Source organism: Chlorella variabilis (assembly GCF_000147415.1).
Source record: "Chlorella variabilis unplaced genomic scaffold CHLNCscaffold_1, whole genome shotgun sequence".
NCBI classification, from domain to species: Eukaryota; Viridiplantae; Chlorophyta; class Trebouxiophyceae; order Chlorellales; family Chlorellaceae; genus Chlorella; species Chlorella variabilis.
The window spans coordinates 1,153,307-1,170,642 of record NW_005435087.1 but is presented as its reverse complement, the minus strand read 5'-3'; the positions used below and the strand labels follow the sequence as shown (position 1 = coordinate 1,170,642).

General features: G+C 71.9%; 5 protein-coding genes across 5 annotated transcripts in view; 2 read left to right on the top strand and 3 right to left on the bottom strand.

The window, feature by feature from the left end:
- Positions 1–94: 94 nt before the first annotated feature.
- On the bottom strand, positions 95–7,230 carry CHLNCDRAFT_133184 (hypothetical protein; the record flags this gene model as incomplete). The annotated part of the gene is made up of 14 exons (XM_005851713.1): positions 95–247; positions 430–836; positions 988–1,542; positions 1,744–2,180; positions 2,451–2,594; positions 2,826–3,787; positions 3,921–4,080; positions 4,276–4,537; positions 4,736–4,830; positions 4,970–5,115; positions 5,254–5,550; positions 5,802–6,012; positions 6,221–6,861; positions 7,024–7,230. 14 exons carry the CDS (start codon positions 7,228–7,230, stop codon positions 95–97), a joined length of 4,677 nt encoding a protein of 1,558 aa, XP_005851775.1.
- Positions 7,231–7,432: 202 nt separating this feature from the next.
- On the top strand, positions 7,433–10,242 carry CHLNCDRAFT_55933 (hypothetical protein). The gene is made up of 10 exons (XM_005852052.1): positions 7,433–7,540; positions 7,626–7,710; positions 7,822–7,950; positions 8,116–8,384; positions 8,573–8,658; positions 8,807–8,894; positions 9,001–9,102; positions 9,261–9,359; positions 9,607–9,690; positions 9,936–10,242. The coding sequence occupies exons 1-10, from the start codon at positions 7,490–7,492 to the stop codon at positions 10,104–10,106; spliced, it is 1,164 nt and encodes a 387-aa protein (XP_005852114.1). The 5' UTR covers positions 7,433–7,489; the 3' UTR covers positions 10,107–10,242.
- Positions 10,243–10,902: 660 nt separating this feature from the next.
- CHLNCDRAFT_48400 (hypothetical protein) lies at positions 10,903–13,373 on the top strand (the record flags this gene model as incomplete). The annotated part of the gene is made up of 8 exons (XM_005852051.1): positions 10,903–10,973; positions 11,181–11,358; positions 11,558–11,736; positions 11,957–12,161; positions 12,346–12,390; positions 12,587–12,721; positions 12,868–12,936; positions 13,149–13,373. 8 exons carry the CDS (start codon positions 10,903–10,905, stop codon positions 13,371–13,373), a joined length of 1,107 nt encoding a protein of 368 aa, XP_005852113.1.
- Positions 13,374–13,648: 275 nt separating this feature from the next.
- CHLNCDRAFT_133181 (expressed protein) lies at positions 13,649–15,359 on the bottom strand (the record flags this gene model as incomplete). The annotated part of the gene is made up of 4 exons (XM_005851712.1): positions 13,649–14,317; positions 14,480–14,595; positions 14,803–15,023; positions 15,157–15,359. The coding sequence occupies 4 exons, from the start codon at positions 15,357–15,359 to the stop codon at positions 13,649–13,651; spliced, it is 1,209 nt and encodes a 402-aa protein (XP_005851774.1).
- Positions 15,360–15,784: 425 nt separating this feature from the next.
- CHLNCDRAFT_33527 (hypothetical protein) overlaps positions 15,785–17,336 on the bottom strand; it is a 3,230-nt gene continuing 1,678 nt past the window's right edge. Inside the window, exons 6-8 of the mRNA XM_005851711.1 lie at positions 17,156–17,292; positions 16,621–16,927; positions 15,785–16,464 (exon numbers count right to left, since the gene is read on the bottom strand). Of these exons, the coding sequence (XP_005851773.1) occupies positions 16,292–16,464; positions 16,621–16,927; positions 17,156–17,292 (617 nt within the window). The 3' untranslated portion in view covers positions 15,785–16,291. The remainder of the gene's footprint in view (positions 16,465–16,620; positions 16,928–17,155; positions 17,293–17,336) is intronic.

The following is a 17,336-nucleotide window of genomic DNA, read 5'->3' as shown; positions in this document are numbered from 1 at the left end:
GATGATGAGGCAGAATCGTTTACGTCGGGACGGACACACAGCAACTGTGTTGCGGACACCACACTAGACAGAATGGGGAGGGAGGGCCGCTGTTTCAAGCGGGCGGCGCCGGCGAGGGCGGCCCCGGCGGAGGCCCCCGCACCGCGGCAGGCAGCCTCTGCAGAGCCACCTCCCTGAGCGCGGCGCGGCGGCTGGCGTTCAGGCGCCGCACCCGCTTGCTCATCCTCTGCGCCTGCGCCGGCTTGCCCTGCGGCCAGGTCGGGCGGGGCAGGCACAAGCGGTAAGCCAGCTGCCGGATGCGGCCAGGGCCGGCTGAGGCGTGCAGCAGCAGGCACGCGGCAGCAGCCTCCGCCACCGGCCTGCCGCCCCCACTCCCACCGCCGCCCAGCCGCGCCACCACCCCAGCCAGCTGCAGGCAGGGCCCCCCACCTGCGCCTCCAGCAGCGCCGCCATCTCGGCCACAGACGGCGCGTGGTGCGGGTCGGCCGCCAGTGCCTCCTGCAGCAGCTGGTGCGCCGCCTGCATCTGGCCGGCGCGGCGCTCGAGGCGGCCCAGCGCGCTCAGCGCGGGCACCGACCCCGGGCGCAGGCGCAGCACGGTGCGGTACAGCTGCCGCGCGGCTCCCACGTCGCCCGCCTCCTCCTCCAGCCGCGCCCATGCGTGCCAGGCGGCCCGGCACTCGGGGTCGGCGTCGGTGCAGCGGCGCAGCAGGCGGCGCGCCTCCCCCGCATCGCCGTGCCGCGCCTCGGCCACCCCCCACGCCTGCAGCACGTGCGTGTTGGACGGCTCCTGGCGCAGCGCCTGCTGGAACAGCGGCCGCGCGCGGGACAGGTGGCCTGCAGGGAGGAAAGCATGGGAAGCGGGGAGGGGCAGGGAAGCGGGCGGGGTGAGGCGAGTCGCGGGGCGACGCCGCTGTGTGCCCGGGCGGCAACTGCGGCAGCAGAAGCTGGGCGGGCAGGCACGGCACGCGGCCGCCCACGCACGCACCTAGTGAGGCCTCCAGGCGGCCCCAGGACTGCAGCGCCGTGACGAAGCCGGGGCGCGCCGCCAGGGCGCGGCCGTACAGGCGGCGCGCCAGGCCCGCGCGCCCCGCCGCCGCCTCGATGCTGCCCAGCAGGCACAGCGCGTGGGCGTTACCCGGCTCCACCTCTAGAGCCTCTCCGCACAGCCGCTGCGCCTGCGCCGCCTCGCCGCCCCGCCACTCCTTGTGGGCCCAGGTGAAGAGCAGGCGCGCGGCGGCGGCGGCGCCCGCGGCGGGCACCGGGTGCCGCTTGGCGGCCGCCACGCCGCCGCGGAACAGCGCGCGGGCGGAGCCGGCATGCCCCAAGGACAGCTCCAGCTGGGCCCAGCTGCCCAGGGCGCGGCACAGGCCCTCTGAACGCTCCGCCTCAGCACGCAGCGCGCCGCCCGCGCCCGCCGCCGTCACGCCGCCAAAGCAGGCGGCGGCGGCGGCGTAGAAGGCGCGCGCGACGCCGTAGCTGCCGCCGCGGCCGCCGTGCCGCGCGCGCTGCCGCTCCAGGTTGGCCAGCTGCGCCCACAGGCCTGCAGGCACACGGGAGGGGGTGGGTGGTGGTGGGGTTGTATGTGTCAAGAAGCAGGCGGATGGGAGGCAGCGACGGGGCCCCGGCCAACCAGTATGCCGGGCCCCGCCGCTGGCGCGGCGGCCCAGGCAGCAGCCCAGACGGCGCGGCACGGCTGGCACGCCGGGCCACGGCAGGCATAGCAGCGGGCGGCCGCGCGCACCTCCCTCCCACGGCTGCTGCATGGCTCCCGCCAGCAGCAGCGCGTGCGCCGCCTCGTGGCTGCCGCCCGCCATCAGCCGCCGCGCGCGGTCGGGCAGGTCGGCATACACGGCGCCGCCTGGAGGGAAGCTGCCCTGCGCGGCCGCTGCCGCCTCCAGCGCGCCCGCCAGCCGCAGCGCCGCCACGACCGCGGGCAGCGTGGCCGCCGCGCGGTGCGCGCCGGCCAGCCCGCCCAGGCTGCCGATGCCGGCGCCGCCGCCGCCGCCGGCCTGCACCGCCACGGCCGCCGCGCTGGCGGCCGCGCCGTTGCTGGCGGCGACATCGGGCGAGGGAGGCGCGGGCGCCAGCACCTGCACCTCAAACGAGATGCCTCCTTCTGCCAGGCACACCACGTCCCCCGGGTGCAGCGTCACCTCCCTGTGCGCTTGGATGGGGGCCCTGCAGCCGCAACCAGGCAAGGGGGAGGCAGCGGGGCAGGTTGGCGGCGCGTCGGATGGTGGGGAGGGCAGGCCGCGGGTTGGGGCGGGGTGGCAGCCGTGGGACAGAGCTCAGGGCAGGCGGCCCCGCCTCGGGCACAGCCATCCAGCCGGGTAGGCAGCCGGGCAGCCGGGCAGCCAGCCGTCCAGCCAGCCAGCCAGCCAGCCAGGTGGCCGCCCAGCCAGCCAGCCTAGCACTCCAAGCGTGCTGCATACTACACACTACACCCACCTGTTGATGCGCGTGCCGTTGGTGGAGCCCAGGTCTGTAAGGAGCAGCTTGGAGTGGCCGCCGCGCGCGTCCGGGCGGCGCACCACCTCCAGCCGCACATGCCGCCCCGACACGGTCGGCACATCCACCACATAGTCGCAGTCGCTGCGGGGAGGGGCAGGGCAGGGCAGGGGGCAGAGTTGGGAGAGGGCGAGGCGTGGCGTGTGTGTGGCGTGGTGCGGTGTGGTGTGGTGCGGTGTGGTGTGGTGTGGTGTGGCATGGTGTGGTGTGGCATGGTGGCCGAGCAGGGCGGGGTGCACGGCATTGCCGGCCGCAGCACAGGCTCGCAGCGGCGGCAGGCAGGCGTGGTGACTCCCCCGTGCCGCCGCGCCTCACCGGTCAAACACGGCGCCCACGACGCAGGGTCCCAGGTCGGGGATGCGCAGCGCCTGGCGGCGGCCGCAGGCGGTGGCGGGCACCACGCCGCCCGCGGCGTTGAGCACGGCGTGCGGCAGCGAGGGCGAGGCCACCAGCTGCCAGGTGGCGTCCGCGGGCGGCGGCCCCGCCTGGCCCACCAGCCGCATGATGCCCTGTACCACACGAGACTTGCCCCAGCCGCCCGCGCCGGCAGCAGCGCCGGTGGTGGCGGCGCCGTCGGTCTCGCCGCCCGTGCCGGCCGCCGGGCCCGCCCACCGGTCTGGCTTGCGCAGCAGCTCGCCCTGCGCTGCCGGCGCGGCCGCTGCCGCTGCTGCTGGCGCCTGCGGCGCGGGTGGCGCCTCGCGCGCGGGGCTCGCCGCGCGTGCGGGGCTCGCCTCGCGCGTGGGAGGGCCGGCCCGCGCGCTGCGCCTGCCTGCGCGCTCGCCCGCGCCGCTGCCGGGCCCATCCTGCAGCGCCACCAAGTTGTTGTAGGAGCCTCTGCCGACCCAGCTGCGGCCGCCGCTGCCGCCGCCGACACCGCCGCGCTCCTCATCCACGCTGCTGTCGCTGCTGCTGCGGGCGCTGCTGGTTTCGAGGAAGGCGCGGGCGGCCAGGTGGGCGCCACGCGGGCGGCCCCGAGGCCGGCTGCCGCCCAGCTGCCCCCCGCCCTGCGGCTGCCAGCCCAGCGCGCCGCCGCTGCCGCGCGCGCGGCATGTGCCCGCCGCCAGCCTGCGGCCGCTGCCGCCGGCGCCGCCGCTGCCGCCCCAGGGGCTGCCGGCGACGCCCATGCTGCTCAGCCCGCCGTCGAAGCTGCTCAGGCCGCCATCCGGGCCTGCTCCCGCCTGCTGCTCGTGCTGCTGCTCCTGCTGCTGCTGCTGCTGCTGCTCCAGCACATGTACCTGCTCGTGGTCCACCGCCGACAGGGCCTGCAGCAGCCCCACCTGCACACAGGCAGCACAGAACGCCAGGGGTGCCGGGATGAGCGCATGGCCGCAAGGACCGCCCTGCCAGCTTGCGCAGCTCCCTGATTAAGCGCTCCCCTGGGAGAGTGCGCCGTGCCGTGCTTTGGCTCACCCTGCGCTGAAAGGCCATGAAGGCCTCGAAGCCGATGGTTCCATCGCCGGCCTCGCCGCCGTCGGCGGCCGCCAGCTGCAGCAGCTCGGCCGCGGCGCGGCTCTGCGCCTGCGCCTCGCGAACCCCCAGCTCCTGCAGCGCAAACTGGAGCTCCTCCAAGCTGCGGGGGCATGGAGCCGGGGCACAGAGCAGGGCAGGGCAGGCAGGGTTAAGAGTCGGGGCAGGTGAGCGAGGGCCGCTGCTGGTCGCTGCCAGCCCAGCATCCAGGCGCCCTCGTCTCAATGCCACCTCAATGCCACACAACACGGCAACAGGTGTCCCTCCCCAGCGACTCCCACTGCGCACCCCCTCCCACCTGATGCGGCCGTCGCTGTTCTGGTCCAGGTGCCGGAAGAGCCCCTCCGCCGCCGCATCGCTGCCGCTCACCGCCGTGCCGCCGCCGCCGCCGCCGCCGCCGGCCTCCACCTCGACGGCGTGCGAGGCGGCCGCCGCCGCCGCCGCCGTGCGGCGCAGCACCGCGTCGGTCACAGACTTGAGCTGCAGCGCCTGGGTGGCGTCCAGGCCGCCCTTGTACGCCGCATGCGCCGCCACCCCGCGCTCCGCCCGGTCGTGCATGACTGAAGGGGGGCGAGACAACAACAGAGATGGGGCAGGCCAGGCAGCAGGGGGTCGGGCAGCAGGTCAATGACAGGCAACATAGCCAGCCGGGTGCGCGTGCCAGCGTCAGGCGCTGGCCTGCCGTGCCGCGTTCCTGCACCTGCACCATGCGCCGCCCAGCCCAGCCCAGGCCTGGCCAGGCAGCCCCCCCCACTCACGCTGCGTGCGAATCTGGAGCTCCAGCGTCGCGTGGCCGCTGATGGCGCCCTCGCCGCCGCCGCCGCCACCCAGGCTGACAGTCTCAGAGGCCACTCTGCGACATCAGAACGCGGTGGGGTGCTCAGCCAGGCGCTCCTGGCGCATACACGCACACACACAGCGCCGCGACCACGCGACGACAGACAGCGCCCGCGTCGGCTGCTGCGCCTCCCCCAGCCCAGCCCAGCCCCCACCTGACTGTGCTGTGCAGGCTCTGGTAGCCGTTTGACTTGGGCGCCGCAATGTAGTCCTTGCACCGCCCCGCCACGGGCTGCCACAGCTCAAACGCCGCGTCGCGCACGAGGTAGCAGGCCTGCGCCGCCAGCGCCTCGGCCTCCTCCTGCGCCCGATAGACACAACACACATGAGGGGCCCGGCCACGGCGGCTGCTGCAGGAGCAGAGCAGGTGACGGCACACTGCCCTGACCGCCGCCCCGCCAGCCCCGCCAGCCCCCACCACCACCCGGCAAGCACCCACCGGCGGCAGGTCTGCGCGCGGCTGCACCACCACCCGCAGGCCCATCAAGTCGTAGAGCTGCGCCCGCGCCCGGCCCCCGGCCGCCGTGTTGCCCAGCCGCAGCAGCTTCTTGAGCGTGGAGAAGAGGCTCTTGGTGCGTCCCGCCACCACCAGGCCCCCCGCCAGCTCGCCAAAGCGCGGCTGCGCGGCCACCGCCGCCTCCAGCGCCGCCTGGCACCGCGCCAGCACCTCGGCGTTGGCGGCGGCCTGCTCGCGCAGCCACGCCGCGGTGCGCAGGTAGCTCTCAGGGAACAGGATCTGCGGGGGGAGGCGGGAGGAGGCGGCAGCCGTGGAGGCGGCGGCATTGCATGCAGGTAGGAGCGGCTGGGCGGGGTAGCCTGGCACAGGCACAGGCGCCCGTCCAAGCACCTCCAGCGGGAGGAAGCCCGCCGGGCAGCCAAGCGCGTCGCTTCTGGCGCAGCTGGGCCCCAGCCACGCCACACGCCGCACACACCCACACCCTGCCCACTACACACACCACCACCACCACCGCCAGCCCAGGCACCCACCTGGAAGCAGCGGTCCTCCAGCTGGGCTGCCACCGCGGTGAGGCCCAGCGCGTGGCCCATGGGCGCATACATCTGCAGCGCCTCCAGCGCGCACACCTGCTGCTGGTAGCTGGGCAGGCCGTCGGAGGCGGCCAGCGCGTCCAGGCGCGCCACCACCTCCACGGCCGTGGCTCGAACGTCGTAGAACGACAGGCACAGCTCACGCAGCGCGCTGCGGGCAGGGGTGGGTGGGAGGAGGCGGGGCGGGCGGGGCACGTTCGAGCGGGGCTTGCATGCGCGAGCGGGCGGGCGCGCCCCCACGCGGGTCTCTTCCGACCAGGCCAGGTCAGGGCCCCGCCCTGCTGGCGCCAGGCCCAGGCCGCATCCGGGCTGCACGCGCGCTCGCTGCGCGCCAGCACGCAGCGGGCGCGGCAGCGCACCTGGCGGCTGTGTCGTCGAGCAGCTCCACGCGCGCGGGCAGCTGCCGGGCGCGCTGGATGTCGTGCACCAGCTGCGCGACAATGGGCCCCACCCGCCCCTCCACAACCTGCAGCGTCAGGCCGCCGCTGCCTGCCGCCGCTGCCGCCGCTGCCGTGGATGCCCCGCCGACCGCGTGCGGCTGCCAGTGCGCCGCGCTCCCCAGCACTTCCGCCAGGATGCCGGCGGCGATGCCCTCTGCGTCGATTGGCAGCCCCGCTGCCGCCAGGTCAGCCAGGCGCGAGGCCAGAGACAGGGCGCGAGCCACGGGGCGTGACAGCGCCGCCTGCTGGCCCCTGCTGCTGCTGGAGGAGGCTGCCGGCGGCGAGTATGCTAGTGCGAGCTTGAGCGCGGTGAGGATGAGCTCGGCCGACCGCCCCTCGCTGGCTTGTGGCGGCAGCCGCGCCGACAGCTGATCCCAGGCCGCCATCAGCTGCAGCAGGCTGGCGCCGCCCTGCTCCTGCACCGGCAGCAGCGAGCCGGGTGGGCTGCCCGCCGCTGCCACGGCGAGCGCCGTGCCCGCCGACGCTGCCGTCGGGAGCTCAGAGCTGCGTGGCAGCAGCGCAGAGCCGCTGCTAGATGGCACAGGCTGATCCAAAGATCCCTGTGGGGTGGATAGGAGGCGGGTTAGGGATGGGCACCAACCCTACAACACGAATACCACGCGCCGCGCGGGCGGCGGCGGCGCGCACGCGGGCCCAACCCAGCGCGCGCCTTGCACCCTGCAGCCAGTCGGGTCGCGCAGCCGGCCAGGCAGATGACTCACAAGCTGATCGGAGGGCTGCAGGTAGGCCAGGGGCCGCCAGGAGCCACGCTTGGGAGGTCGGAGGTGTTCCACGGGCGGGCGCCCGCTGGTGCTGGTGCCGTCGTCCCGCACGGAAGCTGCAGGCCTCAACACCAAGCTAGCTGCTGGCACGTGCACCCGCCCCGCAGGCCGGGCACAGGCCGGGTGTGAGACCTGGCCTGCCACCATCCTTTGTGCCGCCAAACAGGTGGACGCAGCAGAATTATGTCTGTCTTCTGGTTCTGCAGGCGAACGGATGAGTGTGGATGGCGGCCGTACGCATGGGCCAGGGAAGTACATGTGTCAGGCTCTGGGCTTAAAGCCTGCCAGTCGATCAGAGAACCCGCACATCGCAGCACCTTGCTCCAGCCCCGACAGCAGACCATCACCAGTCTATTCCACACAGCCGCTGATCGAGCGCCTTGGTGGGGGCTTGCCGGGCAGCAGCATGGGCGAGCCGTTGGAGGAGCAGGACTACAAGGTGGTGCTAGCGCAAAAGGTCAGTGGTCAGGCTCAAGCGATCGGGCGGTGCCTGCCTCTGACGGGGCGCCCTGCCAACCCCTGCCTCGACCCCTGCTCTGCAGAGATTCCTCTTCCGCACCCAGGATGTGCCGGTGGCTGACCGCAGCAAGCTGCAGCACGACATCGTGGGCTTGCTGCAGGCGCACGGTGTGCCGCCGCCCGCCCGCGCCTGCCTGCTCCCTTCCCTCCCACGCTGGCTTCCTCTCGCCCACAACTGCCGCTGACCCCAGCTCTCTGTCGCCTCGCCACCTGGCGCAGACATGGCGCCGCTATACGAGGAGGTGTGCGGTGAGCTGGGCGTGAGCGGCAACGCAGCGGCGCTGGGCGAGATGCGGGAGCGCAACGCCAAGCAGCTGGCGGAGCTGGACGAGAAGATCAAGGACGCGGGTGGGTCGGCGGCAGGCGCTCGTGGCGTGCCAGCTGCCTGCGGGCATAGGGGCATAGGCAGAGCGGTGGTTAGCCTTCCACCAACACGGTCGGTGGCTGGGCATCCCCCATGTGCCGCCCTCCTGTGCCATCCCCACCCCACACGCACGCACCCGCTTGGCGCAGAGGTCAACGCGGGCGAGATGGAGGTGCGGGACGCGCTGCAGGCTCGAGCCGACTACCTGTGCGGCATCGGCGACCACGCGGCCGCGCTGGAGGCGTTTGCGGCGGCGGAGGCCAAGACGGCGGGGGTGGGCCCCAAGATGGACCTTGCCTTCTCCCAGATCCGGCTGGAGCTGAGCCGCGGAGACTGGGGCGCGGTCAAGGCGGGGTTGGACAAGGCGCGCGGGCTGTGCGACAAGGGCGGCGACTGGGAGCGCAAGAACAAGCTCAAGGTGGGGCGGGCAGGCGGTGCACACGGGGCCCGGGCAGGCCCGGGGGACCGGGGGACCGGGCAGCGGAGTGTTTGGGGCGTCGGACGGCTGGCGCTGCGCGGCGCGACCTGGCCTCAGTGCCGCAACCCCTGCGCCCAGCCCCAATCCATCCCATGCGGGCTGCGGCCCTGCCTCCGTGCGGCTGCCAGGTGTACGAGGCCGTGTTCCTGATGGCCACCCGCCAGTTCAAGCGCGCCGCCGAGCTGCTGCTGGATGCCATCGCCACCTTCTCCAGGTGGGCCTGCTGCTGCATGTGTGGTGAAGGGTGGCCCCGGAGGGCTGCAAGGCTGTGGGGCGGTGCTTCTTGCGGTGCTTCTTAAGAGCCGGAGCTGCTCACCAGGCTGCCCCGCCATGCCCTCCTGCCCCTCCCTCCTCCCCCTCAGCGGCGAGCTGATGTCGTATGAGCGCTGCATCTTCTACACCGTGCTGCTGGCGGTGGTGGCGCTGGACCGGCCCACGCTGAAGAGCAAGGTGGGTGGGGCGGGGGCGGCACAGGGGGCAGCTGCACAACGCGACGCATGATGACACGCACACACACACACACACACACACACACCTCCCCCTGCTCGCCCCGCAGGTCATCGACTCGCCAGAGGTGCTGTCTGTCATCGACTCGCTGCCCCACCTGCGCCCCTTCCTCTCCTCCCTCTACGACTGCCAGTACGCCCAGTTCTTCAAGGTGAGCCGCGCCCCGGGGGCTGGAAGGCGCGCCCACAGCACGCTCCGCGCCGGCTGGTGCAGCCCCTCCCCACACCTCGCGCAACAATCCACACACGTGGCGTCCCCGAGCCCCGCCGCGCCTGCCATGGTGCCGCGCCGCCGCTGCTGCCGCTGCAGGCGTTTTCGGGCCTCAGCGACGAGATCCGCGCCGACATGTACCTGCACCCCCACTTCCGCTACTACATGCGCGAGGTGCGGGCGGCGGCGTACGCGCAGGTGAGCGCCCCCGTCCCTCAACCGGCTGCTAGCTGGCTGGCTGGCTGGATGGATGGATGGGTCACAGGGAGGCCGCTGCCTTCCTGCCTTGCCAGCACGCCAGCGCTAAGCGGCCACACCTCCACCGCTCGATGGCACCCCTGCCCTCGCCCCGCGGCCCGCCTGCCTGCCACACATCTCTGCCTTTGCCGCCCCGCCGTGCCCGCCACCCTCCCCCTGCCCCTCCCCTCCCCGGGCCCTTCAACAGTTCTTGGAGTCGTACAAGAGCGTGACGCTGGCCTCCATGGCCGCCACATTCGGCGTGTCTCCCGACTTCCTGGATGCGGAGCTGGTGAGGGCGAGCTGCGCGGGCTGGCTGGCTGGCTGGCTGGCTGGCTGGCTGGCTGGGGCTGGCTAGTGCTGCCAGCGGACGCAGTCGCTTGCAGGGTGCTGCGCATGCAGCAGGCCGTCCTAGTGGCCGGCAGCTGGCGTGGGGTGGAAGGGGCTGGGCAGCTGCGAGCCCCCAGGCACTGCATGCCTGTGCCTGTTCACTGCCCTCCCCCTGTACCTCCCCCTGCACCTCCTCGGCCCCTGCAGGCCGACTTCATCGTGGCTGGGCGGCTGCCCGCCAAGGTGGACAAGGTGGCGGGCGTGGTGGAGACCAACCGCGCCGATGCCAAGACGGCGCTGTACCAGCAGACCATCAAGCAGGGCGACCTGCTGCTCAACCGGCTGCAGAAGCTCAGCAAGGTGATCGACATCGAGTGACGGCGGCCGAGGCGAGGCAGGGGCGGCCGACGGTGGTGCCAGCTGCCGGCGGACGCCGTGTGGGCGATAGCACACCGTGGCTCTGCCTCTGTTCTGTTCTGGTTGCACACGCCCCTGTGAAACATTCAACCTGCTAAAGTGACCGATGAGGGGGTGGCTGGAGCTTGAACAGCAAGTTTGGGACCGCAGAACTGCACGGGTCGATGGCAGCCGTCGCCGGCCGTGCTGGGCATGCTGCCATCCTTACCCTCTCATTGATTGCATAGATGCGCAGTCGTTCCCCGGGGCCGCCATTGATCAGCAGGGGCGCCACAGTGCTCCCTGCAGTCGCCCCATTGCGTGTGCAAGGAGGCCCTGACATCAATAGCGCCGACTGCACGCATTGCGCCCGCTCCGCGCTCACACTAGCTCAATTGATCATGCATGCTGCTAAGCTGCTCATGCTGGTCGCCCTGGTGGCTGCCTGCCTGCTGGGCCCAGCCAGAGGTGGGTAGGGGCCACCTGACTGCGCGCTTGCAATAAGCGATGGGCACCCCAGATCAACGATAATGCAGCCACCACTTCCACGAGCAGCCGGGGCGAGCAGCCATCACCTGGAGGGGCCGCCGCCGCCGCCGTCTCGTGCGCATGCACGCTCCCCGCTGCCCACCGCTCCCCTCCCGTCGCTGCAGGCCAGGCCTACCCCGACAACACCCTGTGCTCCATTGGGCTGTGCAAGACGGGGGAGGCGGCGGCGACCGTGGACGACACCCACCGCGGCCCCGCCGGCGTGCTGGACATCCCGCAGCGCTTCCTAATGGGGCCCGGCCCCGCCAACGCCCACCCGCGCATCCTGGCCGCCCAGACCCTGCCCCTGCTGGGCCACATGTGAGGCGGTGCCAGGCACTCGCGCGTCCGCCCAGGGGACCACACTGCCTGCCTCCCGCCAACCCTGGCGCCTCTGCCCATGCTTGGCACGCCCCACCCGTCGAGCATGCAGGCGGGAAGCCTCGCAGCCACTGCCCACACCTCCCTCCCTCCCTCCCTCCCTCCTCTCCCGCCCATCCCTCTACCTCCTCCTCCCCCCCCACACAGGCACCCTCCATTCCTGTCCATCATGGACGAGATCCGACAGGGCCTGCGGTACCTGTTCCAGACCTCCTCCAACTACACGCTGCTGGCCAGCGGTACCGGCCACGCGGGCATGGAGATGGCGATCGCCAACCTGGTGGAGCCAGGGGACACGGTGGTGGTGGGCAACAAGGGCATCTGGGTGAGGCGGGCGTCGGCGGCGGCCGGCCGGCTGGCGGAGCACGGCTGGATGGGGCTGGATGGCGCTGGATGGGGCTGGCTGCCTGGCTGCGGCTGGCTGGTGCTTGGCTAGCGAGCGGGGCGGGGCGGGGCAGGCACCTGCGCGAGCCTGTGGGCGTCTCTCGAGCGCCGCCGCCGCCGCCTGCCCCCGCGCCGCGCAGGGTGCACGCGTGGCCGACATGGCCGAGCGCTTTGGCGCCAACGTGGTGGAGCTCAAGGTGGCGGCAGGCAAGACCTTCTCGCTGGCGGAGCTGACGGCGGCGGTGGAGCAGCACAAGCCCGCCCTGCTCTTCCTCACGCAGGGCGAGTCGTCCACCGGCGTGCGGCAGAGCCTGGCGGGGTGAGCGGCAGGGAAAGCGGGGGGGCGGCGGGGCCGGGCGCGCCGCCCCCGACAGGCAGGCAGGCTGGGAGGAGGCGCCCCAGGCAGCTCTCAACCGGCGCCGAGGCGGGCCTGCCGCTGGAGCATGCAGCCCCTGCCTGCCTGCCCTGCCCTGCCCTCCCACGCTCTCTCTCACACACACACATGCGTGCACATGCGCGCCACTCCCGCCCCGCCGCAGCGTGGGCGAGGTGTGCCGCAAGCACGGCGCGCTGCTTCTGGTTGACACGGTGGCCTCGCTGGGCGGCGTGCCGCTGCTTGCCGACGCCTGGGCCGTCGATGCCGTGTACACCGGTAGCCAGAAGTGCCTGTCGGCGCCGCCGGGGGCCGCGCCGCTCATGCTGAACGAGCGAGCGCTGCAGAAGGTCAAGAACCGCAAGACAAAGGTGAGCCGCCACGGCGGCGGCGCATGTGCTGCGGCCGGCTGCCGCGCTTTCGCGCTTGCGCATGCGCCTGCAACCCTGCCAGCCGGACCGGGTGGCTCCCGCCGCACGCCCCACACCCAGGGCCATGCGCCACCTGCCCTCCATGTTTGTCCTCTCATTCTGCCTGCCTCCCTGCGCTCAACAGGTCCGCTCCTACTACTTTGACCTCAACCTGGTGGGAGACTACTGGGTAGGTGGGGGAGCAGGGCAGGGGAGGGGAGCAGCAAGGCAGCGCTGCCGTGGCGGCTGCAGCACTGAACAGCAGCACGTGCTGGAGCTGCCTGCCGAGGGCTGGCACCTCCTAAGCTGCACCCGCCTCTGGCCTGCCCAGGCGGTGCAGGTGCCTTATGAACGTGCATGTGCTGGGCGCGCCTGCCTGCGTGCAGGGCTGGTTTGGCTCCCGCTCCTACCACCACACCGGCATGGTCAGCATGTGGTATGCCATGCGCGAGGCGCTGGCGGTGCTGTCTGAGGAGGGGCTGGAGGCCAGCTGGGCGCGGCACGAGGCGGCGCACCAGCAGGTGGGGCTGCCCCGCAGGGGTGCCAGCCAGGCGGGCGCTGCCTCGGTACAGCAGGCAGCAGGGAGCCGCTGCGGCAGATGGAGCATCCTGCCGGCACGCCCGGAAACGCTTGCCCCCCCTGCTCCCCATGTTGCCCCACCCTGCAGCTGTGGGCGGGGCTGAGGGAGCTGGGCCTGGAGCCATTTGTGGAGGACCCCAGGGACAGGCTGGCCACAGTGAACACAATCAAGGCAGGCAGCCAGCACACTCCTTGCGCCGCCGCTGGTGCAGCACACTCCTAAGTGCCTGCGCAGCACTCGGAGCGCCTGCGCTCTGCCATGCCAACCTGGCAGGGCGATTGCCTGCCCCCCGCCCGCCGCACCGGCCAGCATTCCCTCGCGTGCCCTCGCCCTCCCACGCCACCCGACCCCGTGCCGCTCCGCTGCAGGTGCCCGCGGGCGTGGACTGGGCCGCGCTGTGCAAGCACGCCATGGATGCGTACGGCGTGGAGGTGTCTGGCGGGCTGGGCCCCACCGCAGGCAAGGTGTGGCGCGTGGGCCTCATGGGCTACAACGCCAAGCCCGCCAACGTGGAGCTGGTGCTGGTGGCCTTCAGGACGGGCCTGGCCAAGCAGGGCTACAAACCCGCCGCCGCAGCCGCCGCCACCGCCTAGAGCGCCGCACGGGCCGTCGATCAGTCGCCTCCATTCAGCGATGCGTCATGCGAGCCACGCGAGCGCAGTCTAGTTTACTGACCGGATTGGTCCGGCCCTATTTATTCATTGGTCAGGGAAGGCTGTTCAAACTTTGAAAGAAGCGTGGTGGCGGCGGCTGGCCGGTCCGCCACCCTTGTAAGGGAGAGCGGTAACGAAACATCAGGGCAAATCAAAACTTGAATGAAATCGCTCATATCATCCTCTCAACGAGCTGTGTGCGCGGCCCTTCCCGCTCACTTGGGGCTGACAAACAGCTGGCGCACGCGCCCCGGCTTGTTCACTCCGGCGGCCACCACCACGCGGCGCTGCGACAGCACATCCAGCCCCAGCACCGCCGCGGGGCCATCGAACGGCTTGGTGCCGTCCCCCAGCAGCTGCGCAAACACCGGCAGGTCGCCCACGGCGGCCACCACGGGCTGCCAGGGCTGCCAGCCGGGTGGCGGCGCCTCGAAGCGGAACTTGCCGTCCTCCCTGGCCGCCGCGCCGGCAAAGGTGAACTGCACTGGCGTGGTGGGGGCCACCTGGGGCCGGCCATCCATCCCGATGATGGCCACCCCGCCCAGGCTGCCACCCGTGGCACCGGGGGCGGCGCCCGGCTGGGCCTTGGCGCCCGCCGACTTGTACACAGCATCGCCCTTGGGGGGCAGCCCCGCCAGCGCCGCCGCTTTCCAGTTGATGGCGGAGAAGGAGGCCCCGCAGTCGATGATGCCGATGAAGGGCTGGCCCGCCTTGGAGGCGGGCGAGGTGGCGCGGATGCCCAGGATGCCGGTTTCGTTCAGCACAGCGGCGGGCACCTCCACCAGGCCCGCCGCCGCTGCCGCCGCCGCGCCCTCGCCGGGGCGGAACAGGCGCAGGCGCTGCGCCGGGAAGTCGAAATCCACATCCCACAGCTCCAGCAGCTCCTGAGGCAACAAGGGTGGAGGAGGACCAAGGGGTTTGGACAGGCGTGCCTGTGCGGGCGCTGCGTGTGTGTGCGGTGCGTGGGGTGTCGGCTGGGCGGCACCGGTTTGTCAGGATGATACCCCCTGCTGCGCCCTCATCAGGCAGGCGCCAGCCCTGCCCACCATGCCCAGCATGCCCTCCACCGGGTGCTGCGGGTCGAGGTGCTCCTGCACAAAGTCAGTGACCACAGCGTTCAAAGCGGGCAGCGCCAGGTCCTCGGCGCCCACCAGGTGCGCATCTGCAGCCAGGCGCGGCGGGCGAGGCAGGCGGCAGGGCCACGCATGGCGATGGGAGGGAGGCGGGGAGGGCTGGACAGCAGCAGCGGCGGCACGTGCCTGAGTTACTCGGCACCAGGCCGCCCACCCCACACACTCAGCAAGCACGCCCCTGCCACGACCCCTAACCCCTCAGCCTCATGCCACCCGCCCACCCACCCAGCCCCCACCTGTCAGCGTCACCAGCGGCAGCTGCACCGAGCCCCCCGCGCCCACGTTCTGCTGCAGCACTCGGGTGGGCGGCGGGATGCCCAGCACCTCCCGCAGGTGCGGCGTGATCAGCTCTGCCGTCAGCCCTGTGTCGACCACAAAATCAAAGGGCCCCCTCCCGCCCAGCTTCAGCTGCAGCAGCACATAGTCGCGGCCCATGGTGCCCGCAGGCAGGCGCAGTCTGCAGGGCGGGAGGGATGGAAAGAGGGCGGGGCGCAGGGTGTAGGGCGCTGCAGGGCGCTGCGGCGAGTTGGCGGCTTGGAGGCGGGGGTTGCGCTGAGTGTGCTGTGCAGCCTGTGCATGCCTCTGCTCACCGCCTCATGGGCTGGTCCAGGACGGGGGTGGCCACAGCAGCCTGGGCGGCCTGCACCTTGGCAGGCATGTGCGGCAGGGCCAACAGCGGCGCCGACAGCAGCAGGCCGCGCCGGCTGGCCGACAGGGGGAGGGCGGGCGGCATGCCGCGGTGCTGCCATGATGGGCCGTGCAGCTGCGCCCTCAGGGGCTGAAAGGCCGGCATACTGGCACAGCCAGACCTGCAAGCGGCAAGTTTGCAGGGGACGGCAGCACTCAGGAGGGGCGCTGACCGGCGGGCCGGCGGGCGGCGGCGGAGAGCAAGTTGCTCAGGCAGGCACAACCCGCGACCCGACACCGGCTGGAGGACCTGGCACGCGTAACGGGGTGGGTGAGCAACTCGAAAGCTCAAGTGCTGGGACGCGATAGATCGGTCGCACGTTACAAAACAGACGCACCTCAGGTCAAGGCTTGTGCAAGCAGCAGCGGTGGTTCCTTGATGGTAGAGCTGCTGTCAGTGATGCATTAATACGGTGCTCGCGCGGCATCCTAATCATCCTGCTGCGGCTGCTGCGCCAGTGGGCGCCGGCACCGCCCAACGGCAGGACTGTTTGCACAACGCATGTTGCTACCGAAAGCCTGCTGCACTCAGTTTAGCCCATCAGCAACAGTACCTTGATCCAGAGGGTTTCAGTTTGCCGGGGTTGGCATTGGCGGAGGCTGAGAAAAACGCATTGGTCATCGGCGTGCCGGAGACCAGGGGGTAAAGATGAGGGCAGTATCAAACATGAGCGACCACTGCAGGAAGGGCGGGGGTTGAGTTCTGGGGAATTTTCTGAAAGGAGAAAAATGCCTGCCTGGAAAGGAAAGGAGCGAGGCGGTGGGCCAGGCAGCAGCAGGCCAGTACACGTGACACGGATCGATGGTGGGATCAGATCGGGTATGGAAACAGACGGACAGGAAAACAGGTGCGTGGGTGTCGGGTTGGCGACTCGTAACATACGTTTGTGGGAATTGGGGCATGCATGGGGCGCAGATCTAGAGGGGAAGGGCGCGCGCGCAGACAGCGTCACGAGGCGCTGCTCGGTCGATTGCCTCTAGAGCTGCCAACATCGTAAATCTTTCGCGGATGATCTTCTCTGCGGGCCGCGGCCCGCCTCACTTGGGTCCAGCCTGCGGCGGCGCCGGCGCCTGCCGCTGCTGCACCTGCTGTGCCGCCGCCGCCGCCGCGTACGCCTTCTTCTGCTCCTCCTGCTGCTCCTTCACCACCTGCTGCTGCCGGTGCTTCTCCTCCAGCAGCTGCCGGATCTCCTGCAGCTCCCGCACGCTGGCTGCGGCAGCAGGGAAGCACAGCGCGGCACAGCAGGGCGCCGCGGGGTGAAAGCCAGCCCTTCGGCCGCGGCAGTCCTTTGGGCGCGTCGCATTTGCCGCGCCTCCACGTGACCAGCCAGCACAGTCTCCTCTCCCCATCCCCTCCCTCGCCCCACCTGCTGCCGCCTTCTGGTCAATCACAACCGAGGTGTCTCCCTCGATGCGTCCCGGCTGCCCCCGTGCGATCTTGGCCTGCAGTCCCAGCCTGGACTGCATGCTGGCCTCCAGCAGTTCCGCCTCCGCCTCCAGCCCCTCCTCCCGCATCAGGCTGATGTAGCGCAGCAGGCGCTCCCGCTTGCGCCGCCGCGCGTCCTTGGAGTCAAAGGCGTAGGGCGCCGCCTCCTCCCGCAGCAGCGTCTGCCCGCCCTGGTTGATGACGTCGGCGGGGCCGGCGATGGCACGCATCTGGCGGGGCGTGACGGGCTGGAGGCGGGGCAGGCGGGGGGGTGGTAACAGGCGGATGAGGAGGTGGGAGCAGGCGAAGCGGTGCGGTGGCGTGCATGCCCGCCCTGCTAAAGATGCCGGCTCTTTCGAGCGCCAGGCCGGCCCAGCTGCAGCAGCCCGGCCGCCGGGCCCTCGAGCGGCGCGCCGGCCGCGCATGGGCGTGGGTCGGGCGCACGCTGGCGGGGCCAGGTGGGGGTGAGCGCTCACCGGCATGGCCGACAGGTCCAGGTGCGTCTTCTCACCGCCCACCACCACATACACGCTGGTGGGCGCCACAAACTCCAGGTTGGGCGAGTCGTCCTCAAAGTTGTTGGACCAGTTGTGGATCTGCACCCCCGTGATGACTGCGGGCGGGGAGGGGAGGGAGGGAGGGAGGGGCGGTGATTGT